Below are 15641 nucleotides of genomic sequence, written 5' to 3'. Positions count from 1 at the left end.
AAATCTGTTTTGAAACGATTAAAAAATCATTTGAACTGTTTCTGTCATTGACCCCTATAACAGCACTATGCACATCACCAGCAGAGAGGGCGCTGGAAACCAAAAAGCTATAGTTTCTCGTCTCAAAATTTGTGGTTTTAAAAGCTAACAGTTGATAATAGAAATTTACGATGAAAAGTTATATCGTGAATGTAATGTGATATACAAAAGTAATATTCTTTGTACTATTTATTGTATTTGTATTTAGTTTGAAGCAATAAAAAAAGGTTGTTTATGGTTTCTGGCATGGAACACGCCGCTTGTAAAACCATGATAACAGTAATAACAATTATTCATTGTGTGTAGTAGGTCTTATTCTTTATATTTTTGCATTTATAGGTATTGTATAAATGTATTTAACACTCCTGAAATGATTTCCACTACTTTATTAATAAAATGGAATACATTATGTATTGTTTGAGTGAAATATCTAGATAACAGATTAATGAACAACCAAAGAGATATCAGTATAAATGCCATTATTTCAATTTTTCTACTTCACATGCCATTTAAGGTAAAAAGATCTTAATAAACGTGAATCCTAGAAATAAAGTTAATAAATGTTGAAAGTTCTTGTTGCATGCATACTAGTTCTCAAGCAAGGCATCGAATCTCTCTTCCGACTTGGTTCAAAAGAGTCATTCATGTGTGAATCAAATAGCGATTCGTAAACGGAACAAACAGTCCGTCAGACCGGTGAGGTGGATGAAATGAGGTGAGCCTAACATATTTGCGTTTATTAATAATATTGTTAGTTGAGTATTTTAAGCGAGCATATATCAGAACTGTATAAATAGTGGTTTATTATTTCATGTCGTTTTCTTTGCTAATAAATCTAACGTTAGTAATTTACCATCAGCTGTGGATTAGCAGATGAGCTAGTCAGCAGCTAAGCTAAAGCTAATTTTATTAAATCGAGGCCCTCCATCAATACATTTTTGATTGTAGTATTCACATACTCAAATTATTATAATGTTAAAACTATAGCAATGCATTTCACGAAATAAAAAGCGATGAAAGTGGAGAAGGACAATGTTCCTTCATGGAGTAACGTTAACTGTCTTCTAGTCTTACATTTGTTTATTTCGTTGTTGTTTTCAGCGTTCACGTATGAATTTTGTGGTGTTAAAATGACTGTATTATTAAAGCAGATGGGTCATTCCGTGTAGAAACATCACCTGCTCAAGTCCTCATTTAATAAAATCCCTTCTGTCACTGAAACAGATTCATTTAAAAGCCTGTAAAGGAATCTTATGTTCATTGCGGTTGATTTGATAGACGGAAAGAAGATACAATTGTAGTTTGAACAGTATTTAAATACAATTAGTATCAGCTGTGTAAAGTGACCTACATTTGGACTCGGCCTTTAAAAGTGGGAACTATCGGTGCGTTCCAAACGGGTTTTATCGCCCTACGAAGGGTCCTTGAGGAAGGGGACACCATACGAAACATCACTCCAAATAAAGAGAAAATGACGTTGTTTTTATTGCTCCTTTTGCCAATGAAAATGTAATCAAACACTTTAAAAGATACACTTTCGAAGGGGCATATCAAACCAAATTACCATTCGTCTTTGGGTAAAAGGTTTGGACTGAATCTATGTGCTGAGACTTAATACAGCAAAGCTCGTCTTGTCTCTGCAGCATGAATGATAGGTCTACTTTAAATAGTGTTAAGATGTTCATAACTGATCAGATTTGTCATTCTCTTCTGGCAGATGATGAAATAGATAATCATCTCATAGACTTTCACTGAAGGAGGGATCTAGAGCCCACAGTGTCTTAGAGATTCGTCTTTTCTCTTTTTGCAAGAATGACTTACATTATCTTTCACTTGTATACTGCATAATTGTGTTATTTTTATTTATTTTTATTTTATGTAATTATTTTTCTGTCTGCATGTTTTTCCCACCAAATGCAGTTGCTGACCCCCCCATGGAACAGGCCAGCGATGAGGGGCTTTTATTCAAAGCTGGACTCCTCATCTTTGGGCATGGCTATGCCCCTGAACCTGGCTGTAGAGACAGAGAAAGCTCAGGCCCTGCTCCAGACCTTCAGCACTGCCTCTCTGCTGGCCAGCACAGGCCTGGGAGCTTTCTGTTTTCTCGCTGATCACTTTCTGACCCTGCCTTTCATCCAGGAGCATCTATGGCTCAGGGCTGTGCTGGATAATGGGGTCCACGGTGTAGTTGGGCTCTGGTCCTGGGCCATTGTGATTGGCTTGAGGAAGAAAAGTGACTTCTATGAAGTCGTTTTGGCTGGGTTCCTGGCCTCTGTCATTGACCTGGACCACTTCTACTTGGCTGGATCACTGTCGCTTAAAGTAAGATTGTGTCCTTGTTCTGCCCTTCAAATATTAATGTATGTAACTATTTAGTGAAGTTAATTATGTGATCAGCAGTCACAGAACAGAAAACATAAGCTTACATTAGTGTGATTTCAAATAGCCTCTTTGGAGGCAGCTTTTCCTCCAAGAACGGCCACCAGCATCCCCATACTGCCACAAGGCACTGCAAGTGACGTAAAACCATTCCCCCTATACTCTCAAACAACTTTAAACTCTCAAAGATTTTTTTAAATGATTGTGAACAATGTGCTTGCTGTACCCTGGTTTATTGCTGTAAGCCTTATATAACACTTAGTGGGTTCTTTCTTTCAACTCCCCACAGGATGCTTTGAGTCTGCCCCATCGGCCGCCCCTGCACTGCTCCACACTGATCCCAGCGCTGTGCTTCTCTCTGCGCTTCCTTATGTGGGCGTGCCGACTGAAGGACTCGTGGTGCTCCCTGCCCTGGATGCTGTTCATCTCACTGGCCTCGCACCATATCCGGGACGGCTTTCGTCGAGGCCTCTGGGTCTGTCCATTTGGAAACACGGCACCCATCTCCTACTGGCTCTACATCACCATCACGGCCACGCTGCCCCACCTGTGCTCTGTGCTAATGTATCTGACCGGTACAAGAGACATGATATCCACCAAACATGGTGTCACCATTGACGTCTGATACACTTTTATTATGACGCTTTTTTTAGGAAAGTTAAACACTTCAAACATTTCCATTCCTGCTTAGCCTCACATACAAAGATGGCTTTGTATTGTTCCTGCAGTATGTTTGATATTTTTAAATAGTCGGTAAGGTGGGAAATAAGGTTGTATTGACTGTGACTGTGAATATTGACTGGGGCTTATTTTTCAGCTTCTCATATTAGGTCCGGGCAATTTGGCTAGGTTTGTTTTTTAGCATTTGCTCTGAAATGCTCTAATACAACAATACCAGGTAATAGGCAGAAACAGTAAATATTTTTACTAAAACATTTTACTATGTTGAAAGCAACATTTAAACAGTAACTGTGAGCAGCTTGTGGGGGAAGTTAATCAGTTTTGTATTTCGGCAGACAGTTTAACTCGTATAAATGAATTTAACTTACACTTGTTTTTGTTTCCAGCTGTAGAAACAGAGATGCTGTAACTAGTCTAGAGACATTATTTTTAAGGAAACTTAGGGCGCTTTCTCACCTTTAGTTCGGTTAATTGGTCCGGATCAATTAAAAAAAAATCTACATTGTAACATTTTTCAGTCCCTTTCACAACCACACTGATTGCTTTGGTCCAAACCAGTCACATGACAACACAAGGAACTTGTACATCCCGCACATGTATGTACTGCTGGCAGAGTTTCATTACCTGCTCCCGGCACTGTTCCACAGATCTATTAAAACCACTTTCCATGAGTTGTTTGCTAAACCATGAAAATATATTGCTGTTCGTGGGTTATCAAAATGTTTCAAAACTGGTGAGACACAGAGTTTGTTAACATTACTTACATTAGGTATAAAAATACCAACGTAACAGTAGATGATTAATAATAATTAATGTATTACCATACCTTCGGAGCGGTTGTTCTTGGTAAATTCATATTTGTTCTTTAAAAATATATTAAGTAATGCTAATTTCAACATCTTGAAACATGAACATGTACATTTTACTGCAACTAATGTTAATGAATTTTGGCTATCAGCTTGTTAACCAGCTGAGGAACGTTCACTAGAGTAAAATAGACCTATATGCTTGTTTTTCTTATCAAGAACATGTAAAACAAAATAAACAATATAACCATATATCACAGACATTCAGTATACATTGCGTTTTGTTTTGTATGTTCTCTTTTGGTATTATACCGTTCCGAACAGGTTTAAATGAAGTTTTTATGTATTTTTTTCTATTTTGTCCTTTGTTTTAACATTAACATCTCAAATATTCGAACATGAAATTATTGAAAAATGCCCATCCCTAGGATGGAAAATGGTCATCAGGCAAATTTCTATGAGGCTCTGCACCTTCTTAAAACTGACAAACTGTCAACAAACACTATTCCTCACTCCATAATGCACAGATGACTACGACAGCTGGTTTAGTTCACAAAAGTTCAGTACTTTTTGCATTTGGGTCTGTTTGAGGTTGAATCACGTTCTAACCCCACAAAAGAACCGCTCCTGGGTGCACACTCGAGTGCGATTGCTGCATTCACACCTGCCAAAACGAACCGCACCGAGAAGTAAAACGAACTCTAGTGCGATTCAACCGTTCTAAATACCGTTTTAAATGAGTCTGGTGAGAAAGCAGTCTTAAAGACCAGTCATATAGGTGTCAATACATTATTCACTTATCACATATTTTATTCACAATTTTGCCTAATATTATATTGGCAACTAAATCATTGCGTGTAATGAGAATTTGATATGTTGGACTAGTGTAGATGGTCTCTTGTCAACTTACATATTTTAAGGCGTTAACACTGTTGTCATATTAAGTTTAGTGGCTTATGCTTTAAACTCGTCTACTGGATTATTGCCATTAGATTTTTCCAGATGAGAGAAGTCATTGTTAAACTCATACTGTGAAGAATGAAAAGAAGAATGGGTGTATATTGATGTATTGTGAGAGGTGATGCTGTGTTGTATATTTATGGTTGAAAACTTGCTGCAGGTGTAATTGAAGGATGTTTTCTACTGGCATTTGTTTAACCTACAACAGTATGAAGATCTATTCAAATTACTGGACACTGAGACACCTGCTGCCTTTTTTAAATCCAGGGAATTATTTAATCAAATCACTTTTGTTTTATTTAAACCACTTGCTAATTCTTACACCATTGTAACACTGCTCTTCACTGTCTTTATACACACTGTAGTTTTCACTGCAAAAGGGTTTTTGTGTCATTGTAATAATTTCAATAGTTTTAAAGGGAAGGTATATAATTGGAAGACGTGCAAGTCATGTTGTTGAAAACAGACTGAAAAATCAAAAACTGTTGTCATAGATTGCTGTTGGGCAGACGTTCTTAAACTAAAATCTTGGTATTTTCTTTGATTCAATCAAATCAGACATTGGTAAGTATTAGTATGTACGGTACATGTAGTTGCAGTGCTCATTGTGTGAATATATGATATCATATATTATTGACATTGTGTTTTTGGAAGCAAGGATCAGGATCCACATTGAACAGCCCTGTCAAAAAGGACTCAAACAGTTGAAATGTGTGTGTTGTGTTTTAATGTGGATACACAAAATGCCCTTCGCTTTAATTGAACTGCACATGTATTTATCTAACATGGTGTGTGTTTTATTTAGCTGCTACTGTTTATTTTACAGTTATTTGTTTACTGTGTAAGTTTTTTACATATTCTTTATGTGCATTTTTGCACATTTAATTTATATTTGCCTGTTTTATGTTGTCATTTGATGCTTTGTCATAAAATAAAAGTCATTATTTATGCAGTTATCACACCTTCAGGTCACTATTGCTTCCTTGAAAAAGAGATGCAAATATACACGGATCCCTTATGGGATTTTACCATGTTATAACCATAGTTCTTTTATTTAAAGTCTAGTTGACATGTTTTATTATAACAATGTAATATTGGTAATGCGTCCCGCCAACTTAGGTGTGTGTTTAAAGTCCATTGATAAATAACACCATATTTGTCAACATTACCTGGGCTTCAAGGTGGCACCATCCAATTTGGTACAGAGAACCCAACACAAATGAAAATAAAGGTTTATTTATGTTTAAAATATTTAAAGTTTAGGAACTGTGGGTCCTTTGAATAAATTGTAAAAAAACAAATATAATAATCATGGCAGCATACTTAGAAAATGAAGTTGAAACATGGTTAACTTGTTTTAATAAGTTACAATATAAGATTCAAATTGATGTTTTAAGTCAGTTTAATGCAAGTTGAAATTATTTGTTGATTTGATTCAGCAATAGAGTCAGTGTTTGCGTGGATTTAATATCTAAAAACTTGCTAAACCATTTGCGTGTAATATCACAATCCGCCGCAAGGTGTCAGTGTATTATAACAGCAACTTAATTAAAGCAACATGGATTCGGGTTTTACCAATGATTGTACACATGACCCCTCAATTATGAACTCATCCAGATAGCAAAGATGATTTATTTAATGTTGAATCAATGTTAAAAAAATAATCATCTCTTAAATAAAGTTATATCCACTTATTGCCTTGTTTGGTGATGGGCTTTAAATGATTTCACTGGTTTTCCAGACTTCTAAAGACTTGCCCAAACTATTGATTGGACGCTAACAAAATTTAGACTTGGCCTTACTTGGACCCAAACCATTAAAACACTGTCTGAAACAGGACAATCACCGGCTTGATTCATATCAAACATCATTCAGACAAACATTTGGCTGAGCCAATATTATTACCACAAGGAATATAAAACCAAGTTCTTTTACATAAGCTTGGATGAGTAACACTACAATTACAGTTTAAATTTCTCTAACGTTTAAATAGTAAATTGGTCGATTTTTAGGATTACAAATTTGCAGTACGATGATTGAATAAACTGATGAATTTTTACCAAGAAACAAAGTGGCCATATTGATGAAGAGTGTCCTATCACAACCCTGCTCTATTAGAACTTTATGAAATCATATTTCAATCATTCTTCTGATAAAATACTTTTTATTTCACAAAAATATGGACAGAGTAACAAAACAGCTTATGTTGTACAGGAAAATTGCATATAAAAGTTTATTTAAAAAATGAGATAACTCACAAATCATGTTTTTTTATTGTGCATTTCAATTAATATCAATTAAACTGCAGTTGGTTTGTTTTGATTTAAGCCATGAAAGCGCAAAAATACAGCTTACTAACACAAAAACATGATTTGTGAAATTTTTTAAAAACAGAGTTTTCTCATTTTGGAAACAAACTCTTCATATATGTATATACATACAATGGACTTTTTTTTTAACAGGCAACAGTAGTCCAATGTTTCTGATCTCCCCTATTTTAAATCCTGCAAGCAACACGAAAGTAAAGGGAAAAAGCTCACTGTAATAAACACATTTATCACCAAAGTATGTATTGTCTTTCCAGTCAACAGTAGATTATTGGAAAATGTTTCTTGTAATGTGGGGCCTGTGATACATACAGTATCTATAATGAACAGAAAGACTGCTGTACTTCCTCATGAGCAGACACACATTTCTGTTTCTCACAAACCAAAAACTACTGTAATAACATCATCCAATAACCAAACCAAAACTTTACAAAACCCAGTTCTGAGAGAGGGAACACATATATGACCAAATACAATAATAATAGACTAATAAACTAATAGACTGTCCACCTGTATTACTTCTGAATTATTGACGAAAGCTTCTTTGCATATTTGCAAGGAAAACCGCTGGAACATCTAATATTTTAAAGCGAAACATCATTAGAGCTCCAAGCTTTCCGGCCAGTATTACCATAAATACTGTAGTCCCATAATACGCTAAAGCTCGTGGGATAGAAATGAGTGAGGAAGGCACAAATAACAGAAGTTATGTGCCAATGGTGCAAATATGCATAGAGAAACAATAACACTAAGCAACAAGTTTTTTTTAATGCTGGTTAAAAGTCTCTTCACATGCTGATTGTAATCGCAGAGTAAAGTGGTCTAAATAAATCTGTATAAATAAATATTTTCTGTGGAAGGTGCAGGATCAAAGATGTTCAGTCATTGCACTTGGTCCTTAAAAGAACGTGCAATCTTATTTTTAATGTTAGCAAGCTAGATTGTTGGCAAGTTGTTGCAACAACTTCAATTAAAATCCTAATAAAACTATGAAAAATGAAATAAATTCATAACATTTCAGCTTTTGCGCACAGTTTCTTGACACTGCCAGAAAATAAAAAAATTGATGAAGAATAAAACTACTTACAGTAACTACAGTATGTTTTTGCAAGAACCAAGAGCCTAAAAAACAAAGAAGCCAAATTCAATAGCTAACATTGTGCAAACATTGGGAAATTTGAAGCATCAGGATGAGATAATGACAGATGATTACAGATATACATGTCCTTTTATACATGTCAACCATAAAGGTGCATAATGTATTTCAATGAACAATAGTAGCAATATGTTGGTAATTAGAGTTAAAATTATATATTTTGTCATGTATAAAAAAATGACATAACGCATGCATTTGAGCTGTATATTACAGGGGAGAAAGCACACATACAGAAAAAAATATGTATAGAAATGTACAGATTTTTTGTACAATATAACTGGATGAATTTATAACAATATAAATGTGTAGATAAGCTTCAATAGCATTTTTTATCATGAATATGTATTAGCTTCAACATAGAAATCAGATTTCACTCACAAATGCGTACATATGACATTGTAAGACTGATTTACATTCATGTCTTGATTCGATGCACTGACATTGGCAGTTTTTTTCTGTAGAAGTCATCTGTGCTTTGCTTTGAAGGTCTTCGCCAGTTCACCAACGGTTGCGGTGAATTTGCGTGTCTTCTGTGTTGATAATCATCCTGGAATACAACTAGATAACTAGCAGATTCAATGAAGATATGTCCACCTGTTATGAAATAGTTCTGCTGGACAAGATACAATGCAGTCTTGTATCTCTAAAGCAACGAGGGAAAGAACGTTTTGTCCATCATGGAGTGCCAAGACAGCAAACATTCTGTCATCCAAACATAGCTGCTGTCCGAAGGTTACAGAGTCCCGTGTTCAGCCAATGAGGGAGCGTGTCTGACACAGATAAAACCGTTTTCTCCATAATGCCCTATGAGCTCCACAAATCCAACCAACTGCAAAGACTTTTCACAGCATTCCAAGTGTCACAAATTGAGTAGAGTACTGTATAGGAAGGCAAGAGTGATAAAAAAATATACTATGTGAAATATAATTTTTCACTGTCCATAGAATTTGCTTTCAACAGAAAGAAATAAGAAAAAAAGAAATCGTGGTGTTTTTCTATTGCATTGTGCTACATTATCGAGCTGTACGCATTCACAGTTCACGTGACTCGGAGCTCTGCTGAAAGGAGCCCATCCCCTTAGCAGCGAGAGGAGAGGTGGATTGTGGGTACTGTAGTCTGTCCGTGTTGTGGTGACTCCCTATCGTTGTGCCCTATGAGAGCGGAATCGCAGAATTCATGCCAATTTATCAAATCTGGAAAAATGAAAACAAAGTAAAGAAAAATATTTTGTGAAAGTCAAACAACTTCTGACAGTCTTGTGTGACGAAACAGATTTTTTGACACAAAAAACAATAATAAAACTATCAAGTTTGGAACAACATGAGGAATAGTATTTTCTGAATTGTAAGACTCTGAAAAATTCAAATCTAGCTGGCTAATAAAAAACAGAAGGCTGTCAATTAATCCATCATGTTTATATCTTGTGATTCTCCCACTTGAAACACAAATCTAGATCAAAAGATGATGATATCATACTGCACAATTCAATTGAACACATGCTGTTTATTCCTCTGCTTCTACTAAACAAGACCATAAACTAGATTTGTCTGTAACTGGATTGGGTACAAACTATGCTATGCTATTAACAATGACCTGTTGTTCTGTTTTGTCGCAGTGTGTATGTGACCTACAAATGCCATCCAATCAGAGAGGACTTCCTTATAGCTAACGAGAAAATACAACACATCTTTTATTATCTTGGGCTGAGAGCAGGTATCGCCATGTAAAATATCAGAAGGTTCTCCGAGTATCAACATTGACAGTCGCCTCTCCATAAATAGAGCTTTAAGCGTGCGTTCTCGTTCACAGCGTATAAACAGCCCAGATGCCAGACCTCTGCTCTCACTCACTTTAGATCGGTATGGACTTCATCTTCACCATGGAGGTCAGTTCCTGATTCTTCACAATGTCTTGCTTCTTTTGTCTCACCCTTTAAAAAACAGTCAAGAAAACGGCAAGTGTCTTATCAATGCCACATCTATAAAAAAAGGTGCTATTCACAAAATAGCGATAAATCCCTGCCCTGGAATTAAAAGGTTCTATCTGCATTCTGAGCAGTTTTGAGAACGAGTTTCAACATTTTTGCAAACGTCCCACAACAAAGAAAAAACATCACATCATGTAATGTAAATAAGTTGTCACAGAATAAGAATATGTGAATTACTCAATTTTGCGAAAAGTCACCGATAGAACCTTATCATTCCAAGGCGACGACATGTAAAATGATCCACAGTATTTACCATAGAAGGGCTATGATGGTCAGTAAAACAGCCACCATGATTGCCAGGAACAGCCCCACCAAAACCAAGAGCCCAAGACTTCCGTTCTGGTCTGCTGATGAATCTGAGGAACAGAAGAATGAAAACGTGACAAAAACGTTTTATTGGATCTATAGTTTTGTAAGTATTAAAAATGTAGAATATCTCATCTGCCAAAATACTGAAATAAAGAAATGCGTCAAGAAAATAGACAACTTATTGAAAAGAAGTTGTAGATGTACTTGATGTTTGTTTAGGTACTTTGAAAACAATGTCTCGGTTAGCTAATAAAGAACATAGCAAGTCATGATGGTGTTTGCCACAAGACAGAATTCGTTCTCACTTCAGTATAGGGTGCAATTCTCGCTATTAACAAACCGTAAACTACAAATTTTTCCTCAATAAACTCTTAATTTGTTGCTTATTAATAGTTTGTAAGGTAATTGATAGGTTAAGGTATCGGGTAGGATTAGGGATGTAGAGTATGGTCATGTAGAATTTGTGCTTTATAAGTAATACTAAACAATAATAGGCATGCTAAAAACGACTAGTTAATAATGAGAATTACCCCCTATACTGAAGTGTTACCCAGAACTCTGTAGGACTGTTAAATAGTGATTGGCCAAAGCAGGATGATGGGAAAACCTCTGACCCCAGTCCAAACCATCTGGATAACTTTTAGAGGGAGATTTGGATAAAATCTCAAAGATGGTAACGCAGGTTCAGATGCATGCAAGTTATTATGGGAAAAACAAGATCAATGGTAAAAGGAAGAATGAAAGCAAAACCTTGACTCGGTTTAGTTATTTAAAATGAATGAAATCTCGAGTGGTCTGTACCTGGAGACTTATCGGTTGCTCTGACTGGAAATGATTCGACAAATGGAATACCAAAAGGTTCCTCTGTTGGCTCATCCCAGGACTCTAAAACGACAAACAAATATTTTAAATAAAATTTGTTTTAATTAAATATTCAAAATATAATGAAATGCTTAATAATTTAATACAATTATTCATGACCAGCTCCCATCTATAATGACGTCCACAAATACATGTCTGTTTCTGTGTGGGGTCACTCACCGGTCCACGGGCAAGCTTCTACAACATGACTCCACTCGCTCCACTGGCTGTAGTTGTTTAGCGCATCTTGAGCCTTGACCTGGATCTGATGCAGATGACCCGCCAGAGCGTCCATAATCCTTAGACTGCTGGTCTCCTCTATTTCCAGCTGAAAAAACACCAATAGACACATTCACTAAAAATGAACATCACTGTCAGACCTGCTGGAAGTATTGATGCTCCGCTCATGCGGAAACGCTCCCTTGAGGGATTTTAGTGCGTAGTAAAGAGTTAAAAATTGTACTTTTTATTCAGAAGAATCGCACTGGAGCTATAACCTCTGTTAGGCTGTGTTCATATATGACTTCTTTTTTGATAAGGAAAATACCGTAGTGTTGTGGTTACAAATAGCAGCCATTCAGAGGGAGGATTTGTGCACGAAGGCAGCTCAGAGAGACAGACTTCATATGCAGCGTAACTGAATCATATTTGAATTATAAACTGAGAGCATCTTTGCAATAACTAATCACAAACTTGGTTGTCTCACTAGAAATGCCATCAAAAATTGTTAAAAGTGAAAATTAAATTTCTCAAAAGATGCTCCGAGCTGCAGAAAAAGAAGGCGTTTAAAAAAGCACGGGTTACTCCATAGGATTACAATGTAAAACAAAGCCTAGCAGCTTCTAAAAAAGAAGTCATATGTGAACGCGGCCTTCCTCAAGCTTTCACATACAAGTGGGATGCAAAAGTATAAGACTCCATTAAAAACAAAATTTAAAACGAAGAACTTCTGTGCTAATTATAGATCTCCGATCGATATTTTGTGACAAATTTGGTGACGCAGACCATGTCCCAAGCCCAGAGGGGTAGATTCTTCGTGTCAAATAAAGGATCAATGTAAAATTCTTTAAAACTAAACAAAAAAAGACTACATATTACTTTAAACTCAAACGGTATCGCTGGAATTTACCACAGGCTCATTTTCACTCTGAAAAACAGTAGTAGTAAGTAAAATCCGTAAAAAGTCAGTAAAACACATTATATAAGACATTTAAGATTTCTACAAGCTCAAAACATTATAAAATGTTCTGATATAATCTGTTTTGCCGCATTATTTTTCAGTATAGCACTTGTCTTTCAGACAAAATGTCTTTCTTGTTCAATCGTCAGCTAAAACTTAAACAAAGATACACACACACACGTCTGGAGACAACATCTGGATCTCTGATGAAAGCAGCCTCGTGAAAGAAGATAAGATCAGTCCACGCAGGGATCGAGAGAACTCAAGATAAGCGGTGCGAGTGTGCGTGATCAATCACTGTTCATCAAACTCATATAAAATCTGATTACAGACACATAAGTAAATAAAGAGACTTTATGATGTCTTAGAGACACTTTAAATCACTCTTGGAACATTAAAGAGATCAAAGTATAGAAAACAGAATTTGATGTACTATGCAGAAAAACACAACATCAGACGTACTTTACAACTTGAAGTACATGATACTTCCCCAATGGAGTCCAATGGGGGTCAAGTGGTCTTTTTACATGCCATTACACAAATGAGGTTGGCTGCTGATGGCCACACATATGCCCCATTAAAGTCATCCACAATACTTCTGAAGTCACTATTCACAGAAAATCTGCCTCCGTGGCCTTCAAGTGTATTTGCAGCCGTGATGTTCACATAAACTGTGTGAAGACGCATGAATGTCAAAGATGCCATACGTGTTGGCTGTCGTGTGTCTTTTAACAAACTGTTCTGAATATAAAGAAGTAGGAAGAGATATTCAGAGGGCCACTAGAGAGAGGATCAAGTGTTTAATTCAGGTCTGCACAAATAAAAGCCATGCGGGCTGGAACAACATGAGGGTGAGTAAATGATGGCTGAATGTCGATTTTTTTTAAAGAGTTTATACCTGTAATAAATGACTGCATATGTTTACATACAGTATAAACACTTGTGTAACAAATCGCAACACGGCCCACCCTGAAGAAATACGCAGCAGCCTGGAAAATGTTATTTCTAATTCAACAAAGGTTTTGGAATAGGAAAGAGGTAAACGTTTTGTTTTGTAAGGTTTACCATTATACATACATTATATTTAAAATATCAGTGAAAAGCACCAAATCCACAAATGCCTGTCAGTCACTTGAATCTCAAAAAAGAAAATTCTAATGCCATCCCTGAAGTATGACTTCTTTTCTTCTTTGTATAGTAACATGCTGACGTCTTTTCAGCACATCTGTAACTTCTTGTGACAAGTGGGATGCACGCACTCCTGAAGTTATTAGTTTGTGTTCAACTGAAGAAAAGAAGTTATAAACGTCAGGGATTAGTACATTAATGTGCGAATTTTCATTTTTGGGTATAACTGTTTGTTCAAAAGCTATTCAAATTTATACCATGGGGTTGAATGCATCAATCTGATTGGTTGACAAACGCTCTATGGGTATGCATTAACTTTCGGCTAAATGCACACCTATGAAGGTGTTCCAGGTCAGCTGAGCACATTTCAGTTCCATATCAATTCGCCAAGTTTAAACAACAGAAAGGTTTAAGTGTAGCCTACAGGCCATCACCGCACACTGCACCCTTCTCTTGATCTTTATAATGTCAAACTTTATTGTTAATGGAAATGTGTGCAGTTTCGTTTCAATAAACAAAGAATTTCAAAAACAAGAAATAAATATACTGAAATCGAATAAGTAAAACAACTACAATGAAAAACAAAATGCATTAATAAACACTGACAGCCTACTGGTTCTTTTTCTTCTTCATTCTGCTAACAACTGATAACAAATATATTTTGATAGACCTTATCTTTCAAAAGATTTTTTTTTAGATAGAATCAATAGAAAGAATAAATAATTGATCATCACTTGCTTTTCTGTCACATTACTGTAAACCAGTCTCTCACTCACACTCAACACTCAAGCGCCGACTCGCTCTAACAGAAATGAGATGCGCAAGAAAGTAGTCTTACCAACAACAGCATGTTAAAGACGATAACATGACAAACAGTGAAATTAAACATTTGAACAATGTCCTGTGGTGTGTTAACCTTGGTATAAGCGGAGTAATTGATTCCGGTCCGTTCAATTATTCCAAAGTTAATACACCGCTTCACATCGTGACCCCATTACCACCTCGAGGTGTGCATTAACTTTCGAATAATTGAACGGCCCGTCGTAAATTATTCCTTACGTTTTTCAATAAAGTTATAGATGCTGGTAGAAGCTCTTACCGATGACCAGAAGCTGGAGCCAATTGGACGGTATCGCAGTACGAAATTTAATGGAAAGGCGGCCGTCATTTCATCAGGCCAGGACTCAGGATATTTCCACTGGACCAGTAACTGGGTGGGCTGACCATCCACCTGCACAACTGTAACATTCTCTGGAGGATCTGGTTTTACTAAAGTCACATAAATAGGAAAGTAAAAAGAAAAGTAATAAATAAACTAATTCTGAGATAACTACTTTACAATACAAATTACAATAAAAGTGAAAGTGACCAAATAACCTTTAAGATTCTACCTTTCCCCAAAATAAAAAAGTTCTGTCATTTTTTATTTAAGCTCATATGGTAAAACACCTTTATATGACTGCAGAACACAAAATACATAGTGAAAACGTCTCCTACAAAGGAAGTCAATTGGTTATAATGTCTTTTGTGTTCTTTAGGGGTAGTTGCGGCCTAATGTTTAGAGAGTCGGACTCGTGAACAGAAGGTTTCTGTTGTGCTTGTTGGTGTCTTCACTACTCTGGATGGGTAAAATGCAAAGGTCACATTTCGAGTATGGGTCACCATACCTGACAAATAGGACACTTTCACTTCACAACAAAAGTCTTACAGGTTTGAAATGATACGATATGAAGGTGAAAAAATGAATTTCTAAATGAACTATCCCTCCCTTCAAGTGCTTCTGGAGGATGGAATATTCCTAAATCATAGCAACCATTGATGATGTACA

At 36.1% G+C, this 15641-nt stretch overlaps 2 protein-coding genes across 2 annotated transcripts in view; one reads left to right on the top strand and one right to left on the bottom strand.

Annotated features, from left to right (window-relative positions):
• Window positions 1-710: 710 nt before the first annotated feature.
• On the top strand, window positions 711-5826 carry tmem267 (transmembrane protein 267). The gene is made up of 3 exons (XM_056737394.1): window positions 711-754; window positions 1960-2361; window positions 2708-5826. The coding sequence occupies exons 2-3, from the start codon at window positions 1990-1992 to the stop codon at window positions 3041-3043; spliced, it is 708 nt and encodes a 235-aa protein (XP_056593372.1). The 5' UTR covers window positions 711-754; window positions 1960-1989; the 3' UTR covers window positions 3044-5826.
• A 1183-nt stretch (window positions 5827-7009) lies between these two features.
• il11ra (interleukin 11 receptor, alpha) overlaps window positions 7010-15641 on the bottom strand; it is a 28395-nt gene continuing 19763 nt past the window's right edge. The window contains exons 7-12 of the mRNA XM_056736672.1: window positions 14913-15082; window positions 11686-11833; window positions 11446-11529; window positions 10589-10691; window positions 10199-10278; window positions 7010-9541 (exon numbers count right to left, since the gene is read on the bottom strand). Of these exons, the coding sequence (XP_056592650.1) occupies window positions 10200-10278; window positions 10589-10691; window positions 11446-11529; window positions 11686-11833; window positions 14913-15082 (584 nt within the window). The 3' untranslated portion in view covers window positions 7010-9541; window position 10199. The remainder of the gene's footprint in view (window positions 9542-10198; window positions 10279-10588; window positions 10692-11445; window positions 11530-11685; window positions 11834-14912; window positions 15083-15641) is intronic.

Source organism: Triplophysa dalaica, chromosome 22 (genome assembly GCF_015846415.1).
Source record: "Triplophysa dalaica isolate WHDGS20190420 chromosome 22, ASM1584641v1, whole genome shotgun sequence".
NCBI classification, from domain to species: Eukaryota; Metazoa; Chordata; class Actinopteri; order Cypriniformes; family Nemacheilidae; genus Triplophysa; species Triplophysa dalaica.
This window is presented reverse-complemented; position numbering and strand designations above follow the sequence as displayed.